This window comes from Terrapene carolina, unplaced genomic scaffold (assembly GCF_002925995.2).
Source record: "Terrapene carolina triunguis isolate 2854851 unplaced genomic scaffold, T_m_triunguis-2.0 Scaffold714, whole genome shotgun sequence".
Lineage (NCBI taxonomy): Eukaryota > Metazoa > Chordata > Testudines > Emydidae > Terrapene > Terrapene triunguis.
This window is the reverse complement of record NW_020665065.1, coordinates 17609320-17624944: the sequence shown is the minus strand read 5'-3', so window position 1 is coordinate 17624944 and position 15625 is coordinate 17609320. Positions and strand designations below refer to the sequence as shown.

At 56.7% G+C, this 15625-nt stretch overlaps 1 protein-coding gene across 1 annotated transcript; it reads left to right on the top strand.

Moving 5' to 3' along the window:
- Positions 1-34: 34 nt before the first annotated feature.
- On the top strand, positions 35-15144 carry SLC25A34 (solute carrier family 25 member 34). The gene is made up of 5 exons (XM_026659984.2): positions 35-505; positions 4588-4653; positions 6879-7031; positions 10165-10299; positions 13433-15144. The coding sequence occupies exons 1-5, from the start codon at positions 104-106 to the stop codon at positions 13613-13615; spliced, it is 939 nt and encodes a 312-aa protein (XP_026515769.1). The 5' UTR covers positions 35-103; the 3' UTR covers positions 13616-15144.
- Positions 15145-15625: the final 481 nt, after the last annotated feature.

Here is a 15625-nt window from a genome sequence, read left to right as displayed (position 1 = left end):
GGGGCCGGGCCGCAGCCCGCGGCGGGACGGGGCAGTGCCCGGAGCGAGCCGCTCGCCCTGCGCCCCCGGGGCCGGGCTCGTCGGGGGGCCCCGGGGCTCGGCCATGGAGCGCGCCCGCCCGCCGCCCGCCGTCTCGGTCTCGCCGCCCGTGGACCTGGTGCTGGGCGCCACGAGCTGCTGCCTGGCCTGCGTCTTCACCAACCCGCTGGAGGTGGTGAAGACGCGGCTGCAGCTGCAGGGGGAGCTGCGCCCGCGGGGCACCTACCGCCGGCTCTACCGCGGGGTGCTGCCGGCCCTGGCGGCGGTGAGCCGGGCCGACGGGCTGCGCGGGCTGCAGAAGGGGCTGGCGGCCGGGCTGCTCTACCAGGGGCTGATGAACGGGGTCCGCTTCTACTGCTACTCCCACGCCGAGGACCGCGGGCTCACGCAGCAGCCCGGCGGCACCGTCGCGGCCGGGGCCGTCGCGGGGGCGCTGGGGGCGTTTGTGGGCAGCCCGGCTTATCTGGTGAGTCCCCGCCGCAGCCCCCGCCCTGCCCCGCTGGCTGGTCTCCCTCCCTCCACCCGCCCGGAGGCAGGGTTCGTCTCCGGCTCCGCTTCCCCTCCCGAACAGCGGCGGGGCGGTGGAAACAAACCCGCTGCCGCGGCCGGCTCCAGAGGGGGCTGCCGGTCAGTGCTGGGGGCAGTGATACGCCTGCGGGAGGGTCTGGAGACCTGGCCCGCTGGGGAAACCTCCCCCGCTGCTGGGTGTGCTGGGGTAGGGTGACCAGATGTCCCGATTTTATAGGGACAGTCCCGATTTTTGGATCTTTTTCTTATCTAGGCTCCTATTACCCCCCACCCCCGTCCCGATTTTTCACACTTGCTGTCTGGTCACCCTAGCTGGAGGAATTCTGTCGCTGTGAGTTAGGGGGAAGGCAGGGGGCTGGTTGGGGCGAGGAGGGGACAAGGCTCGGGGGCACTGCAGTGGCGGCTCCATGGATTTGCCCCCTCCAAGCGGAAAAGTGGTGTGATTCTCCAGAAGGGCGGAGGGGGGGGCTGCGTTGCTGGGGGTGGCTGGGATGCTGTGGTCACACGGTACCAGGCTAGTAGCAATCCGTTATCCCAGGAGACCCCTCCTGGGGGAGCAAACTAGATATTGGGCCACATCCCTTCAGGGAGCTCGGTCACGCGTGGCCATTCAGCCCGCAAGCGGGTAGCTCTGTCACCCGTGGCTCTGGGTGGAGACTCACCCCCATAATAACGACTCTCAGTCTAGAACGTATCGGCCCCAGTTGCATTTTGCACGGGGATTCGGGGCTTGTTTGAACCCCAAGTGCAACCCACATGGGTGAAACTGATGCAAATGCTCGCACAAACCCCGCCATGCCAAAGCCCCCAGAGCTGTGCAGGGGCAGCAGTAGCGATAGGTGAGCTGGTGGTAACCTCCGAGCCAGCCGTCAACATTGGTGAGGGGCGGGAACCTCGCCAACGGGCCTGGAAACAAACCAAACCCCTCTGAGACCACAGAACCGACCAGAAACAAAAGGGGGAGGGGAGGTTAACATTTGAGACTGACCCAGCACCTCAGCGCACTGTTCTTTGAGAAAGTAACACCACCGCGCCCCATAGATACACAAGGGAGGGCTAGACTATCACAGGAGCTAGCTGGCCCCGTTCTCCTGCAAAAAGGTTTTAACTGTATCCTTGTCTCTGCTGCTGGAAAAGCTCATATGCTTCCTGAGAGGCGCGTGGGGTTCCCACCCCCAGCTTATGATTTCCCTTTGATAGAAGTGGCAGCTCCCATCCGGATAGCACCAGGGTCTCTAATGAGAGAAAGTGGGTCAACGGAAAGGGGTGGGGGGAGACGAAGGCTCCTGCCACCTGTAAAAGTTGTTATGAACGTGCATCGTGTTTATGCTGCATCGTGTGTCAGTGTCACTCAGTGGGTGGCCTCCAGTGACATGTCTGGGTCATTAAGACCTGGGTTTGCATCTGGAGTCCCTGTGAAGCACCTGGTTTATGGCCCCCTTCCCAGCCTGGCCTGTATGAAGAATTCCCAGAGCGCCCCCCGCAGCAGTGCCAGAGGGATGGCTCACAGGGGCCCTGCAGGGGACTTGAGCTGGGAGAGCAGCTGGCTGACTCTTCTGGCCCGCAGCCATCGCCCCCACCTGCCCGTCCCTGTCAGCCCATCTCTGCGCTGCTGGAGTGTTTACAGAACAGTTTGGGTGGGGTGCGTTCCATGGGGCAATGAGTTCTGGAGGAGACTTGCAGTGCCCCGGACACCTGGGTTCAATCTTAATAAGGTCGTGAGGGTGGGGTTGGTCTTGGCCTTGGCAAGTCCCTTTCCGTGCACCACCAAATCTGGTATGCTCTCTGCCGGGCAGACCTGGGCGTGAGCTAGGCTGAAGCACAGCAGAGGGGCCTCTGTCGGAGTGGGGGCAGACTAGGGAGACTGCGGGTCAGGATTGAGGGGCACTAGTAGAACTGTAGGGGAGAACCCAAGACAAAGGCAGAGGGGCTGTGCTCAGGACTGAGGGGCTTGGCGTAGCTGGAGTGGACAGCTCAGGACTGGAGCAGCCAGGGTTCTGTGGGTCAGGCCTGGGGACATTGGCAGAGTTGGGGTGTGTGGGGAAAACAGATACAAGAAACCGTTCAGCCTGGGGTCACCGTTCTGGATGGGGGTGGAGGGGAGACCGGCCCATGGGCACACAGCTGCTCAGTCTGGATGGTGGCTTGGGAACAGCATCTGAGCTCAGCTGAGATGCTGCGTTGGGGTGTCTGCCCTGGGGCTACCACAGTCGCTCCCGTGAAGCCCGAGCTGAGGTGGTGATGACCTTTATCCAGCCCTCTAAAGAGGATGTTAGTTGAGCTCTGGAGAGGAGGAGAGACTGGGGCTTGACAGCTGCAAGGGAAGAAAACAGGGCTCAAAGTCTGAAAGGGAGCCAGGCGGAGACTCATGCAACTCCCCCCGCTTCTCTCTGCTGGGGTGAGTGCTGGGGGGACAGGCAGGCTTACAAAGAGGCAAATTGTTCATTTTTCCCAGGTGCCTGAGCTCCCGCGGGACCCTTTCCCCCTAGCCCTATAGGATGCTTTGCAGCCCGCAAATCAGTCTCATTAGATGCAAACCCAGGCAGGTGAGTGAAGGGTGAGTGCGGATGGTGGGGTTATACTTTTCCCCCTCCTCAGCTCTGATTTCGGAATCACATCTGCTGAGCTCACAGTAATTGTGAGGAAATCAAATGCCATCTGCTTCTGCCAAAAGAAAATCAAAGCCGGGGGTGGACGGAGCCCCACTCCTTGGCTTAGCAGAGGGACTCGGGTGAGTCTGGGGAAGTAAATTCCTTCCCTGGTAATAAACCCACGTGACCCATCGGCAGTGCCAGTTGGTCACCAGTCAACTGATCCAAAAGCCACTTTAACATCACTAGATCACAAGCTCTTGATTGGTTTCTAGCATGTCAAGAAGGGGGTCAGCTGAATGGGCATAAGGATTTCTCTAGTGCTTTTCATCCTGAAGCGATTCCAGGTTGCCAGGCTGCACCCAGCCCCACCACAGGGGTGTCTAACTTGCTATGAGGGGCTGGGTGCAGCCTGTCAACCTGGAATCACTTCACCCACTACTGTAAATGCAGCCATCTCTGGGGTGGGATGTGGTAGCTGTTTAACAGCGCACAGCAACGTGATACAGCTGCTGAGGAGAGGAAGTGAATGAAAGCGCAGGGGTATTCAGGGAGGCGAAATGTACTTAACCAAAGCAGAATTTGGCCACAACACTGGGGCTCATGCCTCTAAGCTAACAGGTCGATGCCTAAAGTTAGGCTCCCAAAGCCATGTTTAGGTACCAAATTAAGTGACCTGATTTTTAAAAGCGCTGATCCCCCAGCACCTCCCATTGATGCTGCTGGGTGCTCAGTACTCGACAAGCACCATGTTGGGACTTAAAGACTCTGAGGGAACAGCGCCGCCTACTGGACCCCCAACCCCACTTCCAGCAGCTCCCCTGCTCCTCCTCAGAGGACTCCCGTGCGAAGGTCTGACCCTGCTCAGCGTAGGAGCAGAGGAATTGTGACATGGATCAGACCCGGGGTCCAGTTACTCTAGTGTCACATCCCAGCACCAGCTGCTTCAGACGACGATGCAATAAACCCCGTAGTGGACCCGTGGGGGGTAAATTAGAGAAGAAACTTCCTGTTAGTCAAGTTATACCCTTGTGAGGGGAGCATGGGCAGTCCAAGGAGGGTCGGGGGGGAGGATGCTGGCTCCCAATGTGGGTCACAGCAGTGGTGGCACTTGGATCATTGGCAGCAGTGCCTACCCAGAGGGCGTTGGTGGGAGGGTTTGGGAAAGGACCTCCTGGACTTGAGCTCTTTGTGATGAGTCTGGGTGGGGCCCATGGAGGTGGGTGCCCTGTTGTTTCCCCCATCACTAGGACAGGTTGCAAGTCGGGGCCTGGATCTTCACTCCCTTGCACAGGAAGAGACGAGGAGGAGCTGGAGTGGTTCAGTGAGCCGGCCCCACCACACGGGTGTCTAACTTGCTATGAGGGGCTGGGTGCAGCCTGGCAACTTGCTCCTTTCTAACCTGGCCAATTCCCTTTCCTCGTGACAGGTCAAAACGCATCTGCAAGCCCAGACTGTGGCAGCCATGGCTGTGGGGCATCAGCACAACCACCAGGTGAGCAGAGGGTTCTGGGATCTGCCCAGTCCTCCCTGGTTTGTGCGTGTGACCTGGAGCAGTTAACGCTGGTGGTGGGATGAGGAGTGTTGTGTGCACAGGACGCTGCGGGGACTGCGTGGCTGTGCTGGGTGTCGAGTGTGCGTTGTGTATGTATCCGTGTTGGGGTTCCAGGGTGAGCTGCAGCTGGATCTCGCTCTGTCTGTCTCTCTTTAGGCCCCTCTTTTAAATGGAATCTCAGGGGTCACCTGGCTACGCCCCCCCCCTCTTTACACATCATATTACCGCCTCTGACCCCTCTGGCTCTGAGTCGGGGTATAGAATTCTCTCCGGAGCTTGTGACCAGTGTGAACTTGTGGTGCCTCTGGGCAGCTTGATCAAAGCCAAGTTTGGTTTATTGGTTCACAGAAATTTAACGAGCAGAGAGAAACAGGGTTAAAATAAGAAAAGTCTAAACGCGTTCTGTCACCTAACCTGAGCCTCTCCTTGCCAGTAGGGTCCACGTAAGGCACCCGGCTGTGGGGAGACAAGTTGCATCTTGTAATGGCTGCATCTTGGATAGTCTGTCACCGCATCAGTATCTCTGCCCCCTGAAATCACAGGTTGACTTTTTATCCTTTCCACAACCCAGTCCCACCTGATGATCCCCAGTCCCACCTGGTGATCCCCTGTGGTTTTGTGCTGGGCACCTGAACCTGGCCAGACTAGTTTCTGCATTTCTCCAGACTTTCTGCTCTTTGCACAGTAGCTTCTCGGTGTTGTCCCACTGAGCACCAGGGGATTGATTCTATCTTCAGCCATTGTCCATGGGTTCTGTTAGTCAAGTTATACCCTTGTGAGGGGAGCACGGGCAGCCCAAGGAGGGTCGGGGGGGAGGATGCTGGCTCCCAATGTGGGTCACAGCAGTGGTGACACTTGGATCGTTGGCAGCAGCGCCTACCCAGAGGGCGTCGGTGGGAGGGTTTGGGAAAGGACCTCCTGGACTTGAGCTCTTTGTGATGAGTCTGGGTGGGGCCCATGGAGGTGGGTGCCTTTTAGCCAGCAACACCTCAGCGTCCAAACCCACAGAGATTATGTGCATCTATATTAGAGTCATAAAAATTGATAGAGAATTCCTATGTTCTCCACAGTAGGACGATCTGCAAAGGGGGTCTGAATGTATAGCACTATGGGGGTCGTGTGAGTGTGTGTGCGCATGTGAGATGAGTGTGTGCGCGTGTGGTTTTTTGCGTAGTAAATCCAAGTGGGCCTGCATGGATGTGTAAGTGTGCCATGCAGTGCATGCTGGGTCCATGTGTGCAAATCTAGTGGAAATGCCTGGGTGCCCATGAGAACGGCGAGGGCAGTGGATGTGTGTGCCTGAGTGTGATGTGTGGCAGGTGGATACGTGGATGTGACATGAATGGTGGATGTGTGTGCATGTGTCCATGACACACGTGGTGAATGCTGTCTGCGTGTGCTGGCTGCTCTGTTTGGCCTGTGGCGTGAAGGACCCTTGCACCTGAGTGGAACAGGGAACCACTGGGTTTTCATGCCTGTTCCCCTGGAGCGCACTGGTCCTGTTCCCTCCGGGGGCCCCTTTGTCGAGGCTCCCGCTGCTGCCTTGCTCTGTACACGGTGACTCACTCCCATTAACGCTCCTGCAGATGACGACACGGAGTGTTTTTCAACAAGAAAGTTGCTGAATGGGAGGAACGGGCCTGGGGGGGCGGATTGTTGTCATGGGCCATTTGCTGCTGGGGACTCTGGCTCCACCAGGCTGTTTGTGTTTCTCTGCGCGGCAGCCGCACGGAGCAGGTTCCAAAGTCCTCGGCACTTTTATTGGCTCCACTCCTAGGGGCGGTGGAAGCAAAGGCCTCCTCGTGGGCTGTAGGTACGGGGTGGCCAGGACACACTGTACATGTCTGTCCCAGGCTGCGGGGCGTAGCCGCGAAGTTGCCTGTAAAGGGATTATGTAAGTGGAATCCTGCCAGCTTTTGGGTCTAGTGCAGCCCTGCTTATCTCAGATACTAATTTACAGGCACATCCTCTGCCAGGCTGCGTCCTTGGCACAGGGTCACTCAGGTGGCCCTGAGCTACATCAGAGCCGCTGACTGGATGCAGCACGCCCTGCCCACTGAGGTACTGGATCGACCCAGAGATTCCCCCCTTCCTCCCAGAGAGCCCTAAATCCTCCAGTTTTCTGCCACTTTAATATCTCCTCACCTGTCTGATTCTCTGCCTAGGGCGTCTCCAGCGCCTTTGAGACCATCTACAGGAAGCAGGGGCTCGTGGGCCTGTGGCGGGGTGTGAACGGCGCTGTGCCCCGCGTCATGGTGGGCTCTGCGGTGCAGTTGGCCACCTTTGCATCAGCCAAAGAGTGGGTCGAGAAGCTCAAGGTGAGCAGTGGTGGGAGGGGCTGCTTGGCCCCTAAGGGGTGAGAGATGGGCAGGGCCATGGGGTCTGGCTCTGGAGTAGTGTTGCCAACTTTCTAATTGCAGAAAACCGAACACCTTTGCCTTGCCCCGCCCTTCTCTGAGGCCCCGCCCCCACCCCACCCCTTCTCTCAGGCCTCGCCCACGCTCACTCCATCCTCCCTCCCTCTGTCGCTCGCTCATTTTCACTGAGCTGGGTCAGGGGGTTGAAGTACAGGCTCCATCTGGGAGTGCAGGCTCTGGGGTGGAGCCAGAAATGAGGGGTTCCAGGTGTGGGAGGGGGCTCCAGGCTCAGGCAGGGCGTTGGGATGCAGGAGGGGGAGAGGGCTCCAGGCTGGGGGTGCAGGCTCTGGGGTGGGGCCGGCGATGAGGGGTTCAGAGTGCGGGATTGGGCTCAGGGCTGTGGCAGGGGGTTTGGGGTATGGGCTCCAGACATCGCTCACCTCAGGGGGCCCTGGCATTTCCCGGGGACAGAGGAAGTCCACACGGTTCCCGGGAAGCAGTGGCATGTCCCTCCAGCTCCTAGGCAGAGGGGCAGCCAGGGGGCTCTGTGTGCTGCCCCTGCCCGCCGGTGCTGCCCCCACAGCTCCCATTGGCTGTGGTTCCCCCGGCTGTCCCTCCGCCTAGGAGCTGGAGGGACATGCTGCTGCTTCCCAGGAGCCATGTGGAGCCGGACTCGTAGCCTGCCTTAGCCCCGCTGCAGCCAACCAGACTTTAAGAGGCCCAGTCAGGGGTGCTCATCGGAGCTGCCAGGGTCCCTTTTCGACCAGGCGCTCCAATCGAAAACCGGATGCCCCCTCCCTTGATTTATTAAATATAAAAGTAGGATTTAAGTGGTTCCAAGTAATAACTGACAGAACAAAGTGAATTACCAAGCAAAATTAAAATAAAACACGCAAGTCTAAACCTAATACAGTAAGAAAACTGAATACAGATAAAACCTCACCCTCAGAGGAGTTCCAATAAGCTTCCTTTTACAGACTAGCCTCCTTCTAATCTGGGTCCAGCAATCACTCACACCCCTCTGGTTACTGTCCTTTGTTCCAATTTCTTTCAGGTATCAGCCTCTCCACCCCCAAATATCTCTTGAGCCAGCTGAAGACAAAATGGAGGGGTCTCCCAGAGGTTTAAATAGACTTTCTCTTGTGGGTGGTTCCCCTCCCTCCCCCTGTGTAGAATCCAGCTACAAGATGGAGTTTTGGAGTCACATGGGCAAGTCACATGTCCATGCATGACTCAGAACTTACAGGTAGCAGCCATTGTTCACATGCTACCTTGAACGTCCTTAGGTAGACTTCTTATGTGGATTGGAGCCTTTTAAGATCCATTGTCCATTAAGTGTTTCTTGATTGAGCACTTAACCTGCACATTCCTTTCTAAAGAAGCTGCCCAAATGCCCAGTTATGTCATATTTACATTCATAAGCATATTTCCACAAAGCGTTATGGAGTGCAACGTCACAGTGGGCCTCTAAGGCCTGTCATTTTAGACAAGCAGCCACGAAGGCCCAGCCTGGTTTCTGGAGCCATCTGTGTCCCAAGGTTGCTGGTCCAGTCACTTGCAGTATCTCTTCAGAGATGATGCTCATGCCGCGGCTCCCCACCCAGGGCTCCTTGCCTTCATTTCCCCCTGCTTTAGATCCCCAAGGAGGAATCCGTCCTTCGTGCGTGGATTCAGCCACCCCCGTGGAGTGACCCCACTCCTTGGAAGCAAACTCAGGGCTCCAGTGGGGCAGTGCAGAGCGCCAACTGCTGAGCCAGGCAGCTTCTTACTCATTCATCCAGACTCTGTAGACCGTGGGGATCAGGGAAGGAAAGGCAGCCGCCGGCAGGGGAAATCTCTGTTCCGGCTCCCTCTGTTATAGGAACGCCGCAGCTATCTTCCTTGCAACAGATTCATTCACATGATCTACAGAAATAGCCCACGACACACACGAGCTCCCCTGCTGCACGCTCCAGGAGGGACTGGTGGGAGCCGGAGCTGGTGTCAGTTTCACATCGGTCTTTGTTCCCTTAGAGACAGTGGTGCCTATTTCCCCCAATCAGGTCTGACTCAGGCCTTCATGATCAGAAAAGCAAGCAGCTGCTGGGCTGCCAGATTTAACCCCCACCCCCACTCCAACTCCCCAGAAGTGGGGGTGGGTGGGTGAGGCGGTCTCATAGCCTGCCCTTCCCTCCCCGCTGGCCACTCAGGAGCCTCCCACATTGACAGGCCGGCTCTGCTCCTAATGTAACTCAGAAAAACAGCGCTTCTGTCCTCGGGTCGATCCCTCCTGGCGCTGACTCAGTGCTTTCCCACCACGAGATCAACAGGGCTCTGGTGCGGGCGAACGTGCAGGCTGGCGAGCGGAACTGACGCGCTGCTTAAAACGCGCTTTATCCTGGCTTTTTGCCTGGATCCTCAAAGCTAAAAATAACAGCGGGGCCGGGGGAGCTGGTTGGGGCACGCTTGCTGCTCCCAGCCCACAGAAAGATAAACAGCTGCCTGAAGAAGACACCTAGAGGGCTGGGCCATCTCCCCTCATGCTGTCGGTGCCAGTCGCTGCTTCAACAGGCCCATCTGCTGCCCCCTCAGGGTGGGAATTAATTGCACCTCTGTGTCTCGGGCACACGCGGATCAGCATTTCGTCATCCTTGTGGTTCAGGATTCGGATCCAGGGCTCCAGTTCGGCCCATTAAAGAGATGGGGGGAGAGGGAACCAGCCAAGTTTGGGGCGGATTGGGCTCAGCTTTTGAACACCTCATGGGGCGTCCGATTCAAGGGTTTGGTTCGACCCGTGACACAGAAGGGAGCATTTGTGAAATTTGGAGCCAGCTTCATGTTTCTGGCCTTGCCCAGGAGCTCAGGGGTGTCTGGATTTGGGTTTGGGCCTGGGGCTTTCCCCACCCTCAGTGGGCATGGTGGGTCACCTTGAGGAGATCCCTAGACAGCTGCATCTTCCCCCCACATTTACCTGGCCTCCTCCCTGCACGCGCGTCTCATCTCCGTTGCTCTGGCGATGGTGACGGTCTCATTCTCATGGCAACGCATGGCAGCTGCAACCCCAGCGGCAGGAGCTGGTGCAGGGGATGAGTCTAACTGGTCCCCTGTCTGGCAGTGGTTCAAGGAGGGCAGCTGGATGGTGGCCTTGGCGGGAGGCATGATCAGCAGCGTGGCTGTGGCTGTGGCGATGACTCCCTTCGATGTGGTCAGCACCAGACTCTATAACCAGCCCGTGGATGAGCGGGGCATGGTAAGTATGTCCCGCAGGTGGGAGGCCAGATCCCCGTTTACTGATGGCAGGGCTGTACAGGCAGGCTGCAGAAGAGCTGGGCTTGGATCCCAGAGGTTCCTGGCTCGCCTCCCTGTGCTCAGTCCACGAGGCCGTGCTACCTGGAGCATCGTCATGTGCACCAGTCTGCTGAACGCACCCAACTTCACAGCATTTAAAAGCAAAATCCGCACCATGCTGCCCAAGGCCAGGCACAGGCCGCCAGCCCCGGACTAAACCAACCCCACCCACCTCCTAGCCGCTATGTGCCAGCCCCACGGCGAGTGACCAGCTGAGCCATGCACCCTCCTGAGCCCGGCTGGCCTAATAGGGCAGTGAATCCCAGAACGGTGGGGCCTCCTTGGAGATCACCCTACTGACAGCTCCCCGGGCTTCCAGTGCAGGGCTGCTCATTTGAGCATCTCTGCTCAGCTGATCTTTGCTGAGGTGGGGTCTGGCTGCTGGGAGACCCAACCCATAGAAGGGCTCCACAGATCAGAGTCGACCCAGACGCCGGTGCAGACGGGAGAAGAGGTGGGAAAGCCCCTGAAGCTGGCTGCACCCACGTTCGGCCCTAGCTGAGGAGCGTGTGTCAGTGTATGTTGCAATAGTCCAGCTGAGAGCTCACAAGGACGTGAGAACCCTCGCGAGGTCCAGATACAGGGTGAACGGTTCCCACTGGAGGTGGAGGAGACCTGGTGGCATTTGGCCCCATCTTGTCCACAAAAGTACATCATCTCGTAGGTTTTCATTTGGAAAGAAAGGACCCAGATTCTGCCCTCAGTTACTCCGGCGCAGGCTGGTCAATCTCACTTTGGGGTAACTGGCAACCCAGTCTGGCTCGTTAATGGCTCTGTTATTGAACCGTGATTTTCAATACTTTACCTGTTTCAATCCAAAACCCACCGTTTTGAGAAAAAGGTGCGTCAAGCTGCCCTGGTGGCTCCAGAGCATGAGTGCCAACCTCAGGGCAGACTGCTAAGAACCAGGGCACAAACCCCAAACTGGTTGTGAGTCCTATACCTACAATTATCAAGCGTCAACTGCTCAGACACTATAACAGCCTTATCGTGGAGTCACAGACAGTCCCCTTGGGTACGCCGATCTATCTTGCCACCCAGGTAAGCCTGCCTTTGTGATAGATGGTCCCTTATACCAAAAATCACAAGATTCAGGTTATTCCCAGGCCCAAAGGACCAGTCCACTTACTCCAGGTCAGTTGCACCTTAGATCTCATACCAAAGACAACGCTTGTAGGCAATCCTGTCGTAAACGAGCTGAGGATTTACGAACTAGGAAAAGGAAATAGGAGAGTTACTTACAGGATTAAAGCTGGTAAACAGACACATACAAATGAGTTACAGTCTTAAGTTTCAAAAGGTAAGAGATGCTTCTGTAATAAGCAGCCTCTATGTGTCCTTTAGGGCTAACCCATGCCAAACACTGGGCATCTTTTGCTTATGGTTAGAATTCCTTGCGCTTTAGAGTCCAAGCAGCATGAAAGACACAAGTTCTTCCTTGCTAGGGCTTTTTATCCCTTCCCCGCTTCTGCTTCAAGTTGCACATTCAGCTGCTGGAAGGAATTCAGTTACAAGTCTCCGCCTCATGGGGGGGAAGGGGAGCAATCGACCAAGTCTTTTGTCCTCTGATGTTCCACAGTGCTTTGCCTGGCGTTGATGGGCCTCTTTCGTTGGGTAGGAGCCAACACCTGTTGGAAACTAGTATTTCACATTCGTTAATGCGTCTCTCCTGCCTGATGACTTACAGTCACACAGCAAATGTTCTAACCGGGGATACCGATATTGTGAGATGAATGCAGGCAACTACTTACAAGCATTTCATAAAGTCTAAAAACATTTCTATAACTCTAATACCTATTTTAACAATACTGGCACACAGAGGAACCAGACTGGTATGTGTTTGTCACTGTCCCGTTGAGACCTAGGGGCCGTGCGCTGCAAGCGTCACAAGCTGTAATTTGGGAGTGGGGAGGCGGGGGGACTACAAAATAGAACTGCTTGTGCCTCAGTTTTTCCATCAGTAAAATGGGGCTAAGTAGTGTTGGCTTCCCCCAAACAGACTAGTGTGAGGACTAATTAACCACTGTCTGCAGCACTTGGATAAGGGGCTCAGAGCATTGTGAATTATTCTGTTTATTGAGCTCTTGTGCCGGGGGGGGGGGAGAGTTTTCAGTAGCGCTCAGCACTAACGTGCGCGGCTCTTCTGAAAATCTGGCCTGGCTTGGATGTTAAAGCCAGAGAAAAGCAGGCGTAGGGAGGCAGGGTTACCTCTGTATACACCATTCGACCATCCCTGGAGCCTCTGGCTGGTTCTGGTGTCCACACATCGAAAAGGATGTTGACAAATTGCCGAGGGTCAGAAAGATGCCACAGGAATGCTCTGAAGTCTGGGAAACTAGTGAGAGAGTAGCTCTGGCGGTTTCATTTCACGAGAGAAGGTGAAGAGGTGACTGGATCGCAGTCCGCGTGACTACGTGGGGAAGGGAGTTCTGGTAGTAGGTGGCTCTTTGAATCTAGCAGAAAAAGACAATGAGATCCAGTGGCTGGAAGCTGAAGCTAGACTAGAAATAAGGTGCTTGTTACTAACAGGGAGGAATTAATCCTTGGGAGTCTCCAGCACTCAGAGTCTGTCACTCAGGACTGGATGTCTTCCTAAATATGTATGTATATAGTGATATACCTATCTCATAGAGCTGGAAGGGACCCTGAAAGGTCATCAAGTCCAACCCCCTGCCTTCACTAGCAGGACCAAGTACTGATTTTGCCCCAGATCCCTGAGTGGCCCCCTCAAGGATTGAACTCACAACCCTGGGTTTAGCAGGCCAGTGCTCAAACCACTGAGCTATCCCTCCCCACACCAATGAGAGGCTGTAGCTCAGCCAGAAGTTATGAGCTTGCTGTAGCAATTACTGGCTGAGGTTCTCTGGCCCGTCTCAGACAGGAGGCCTGACTAGATGGTCATTGTGGTCCTTGCTGGCCTTACAATCAGTGAGTTACCATAGCATGTAGACCAGACCCATGTATATTAAATGTGAGCCGAGGCCTGCGTGTGCTGAGGCAGGTTTTTGATACCTCTCCGTCTCTCCTGTCCCCAGGGGAAGCACTACCGAGGGTTCCTCGACTGCTTTGTGCAGATCTCCAGGAAAGAGGGCATCCTGGCTCTGTACAAAGGGATCGGTCCTGCCTACCTCCGCCTGGGGCCGCACACCATCCTCAGCCTGCTCTTCTGGGACGAACTCAGGAAGCTCACCTACCGCCACCAGCAGCATGGAGTTTAAGCCCCTGGGGCCATGTGGGCAGATCCTGCCACGAGATCACCTGCGCGTGGCCTTGGGGCTCTCTCCGCCCACCTGATGGGACCAGAAGTGGGGGACGGGGGGATACGGCAGTATAGGAGCCCACGCCGTCAGCTCAGGACTTTCAGGGGGTGCTGAAATCCCCCAGATTTGTAGGGTTTCAGGAGAGAGGAGCTGTGTGTCCAACTCCACTGCCGACAATAGGCTCCCACCTGCAGCCACCGCGCAGAGCGAGAGCGGGCTTCCATCCAGGAGCGCTGGCCAGCTGCTGTGGGGTGAGAGGGAGCTGTCCGTGGCCTGGGAGCCAGGAGGTCTGCGTTCTGATCCCAGCTCTGACACTGACTCCCTTCTGGGGCCTCGGGCAAGCCCATCGCCCCGCACTGTGCCTCAGTTTCCCCATCTGTGACATGGGGATCTTCCTAGGTGCCTCCTCAGAGAGCAGTTGAGAGGATTAAACGACCTGACGTTTTGCAGAGTGCTTTGATGCTGTAAAGAGCTGGGTAGATACATGTGCCAGGTGGATTCTTGCCAGGTAAACGTGGCCTTGGAAGGACTGAAGGGACGCAGTGCCGTTCCTAAGCGTTGTTCAAGGAGGTGCTCCCTGGTGCAGGCCTTGGCCTTCTTCCCTGAGTAAATCGCATTTAACCCCTTGTACCAGGAGCTGCTGCAGGGAAGGGTGGACTGTTGCGGACAGGGTACAAAGATTTCAGTCTGGAGGCAAATCCTGCAGCAGAGCGGCGGTGCCGGAGCAGTCTGTCCTACAGAGCACGTACCTGGCAGCGCCGAGTCCCAGCATGGTGCCAGCCTGGGTTGCCCATGCACTGTGCCCATCCCTGTCTCATGAGAAGTTCCAGGCACTCAGACACCAGACACGGCACAGGAACCAAAATCAGCCGGAAGCAAAGTGGTGAGAGGCTGCCCCCAGGTGAGGCCGTGGAGCCCCCCAGCCGTGGGGCAAGGCGGGGAGACAGGCCTGGGTTTCACGGTGAATTTGATTTGCTTTGCTAGTTTGGGGTTAACTTTTGGCACTTGCTTCCCCTGCCCTCGTAAGACAGGGCCCCCCCACATCACCACCTCCCCCCAGCCCTGCTCAGTCAGATTCCAGGGACAAGTTCAGCTCTGCTCAGCCCGGCTGCACCCGGTGTTCCAAGGTCCTTGCACGCAGCCATGGGCATGTGCTGGGGCGGATGCTGCGCCACAGGCGGGGTCATTGGGACCTGCTCCTGCCCTCCCAGGAGGCAAGCAGGAGAATATCTTCCTGAGCAAGGGGGACGTCTAAGTCCCGGGCTCTGACAATTTGGGCCTGCCACATCTCTAAGCCTTAATCTCACCCTGCCCTAGTGCCCGGCAGGCGCTGGGTGCTACTAAACCAGTGCTGCCCGCTCTGTGCAGGGGTCACCAGCTCCCAGCACAGCGTTCACTTCTACTCAGCAGATGCTGGAACCACAGCCCCAGCTCCGGGCTGCTTGCCGCAATCAAATAAAAGATTTTTTTCTATTTTCTTATTTTTACATTTCTCCAGTGGGTTTTAATTTTGCTGCTGAACCAGGTTCCTTTCCCTCTTCCCTGTGCCAGCCACCTGCTTCTGGGAGTACGGTGCCCAAATCACACCCATCTCAGTGTGCTGCCAGTGAACACAGCTGGGGGGAGATTTGGGGACGGGCCTCCTGGCTGGGAATTTCAGGCACCAGCAAGTTTGAACCGATGCAGGGGCATCTCTGGTTTTGCCAGGGGAACATGGCAGCAGTGGGCTCTCCCTGTACCCTCACACCCGGAAAAGGAGATGAGATCGCTGCAGCAGTAAGGAGCTGGGAGCTCTCGTGACAGATTTCGATTCCCCCCACCCTTGGGCCAGCACCACCAAAAAAAACCCGTCCCCACACGACGGCGCCAACCGCCCCTGGCTCAAACCACCCCCCCAGATGACAGTGCCAACCGCCCCCCTCCCCAGACGATACCCACCCCCAAGATACCAGGGCTGCCCTTGCACTA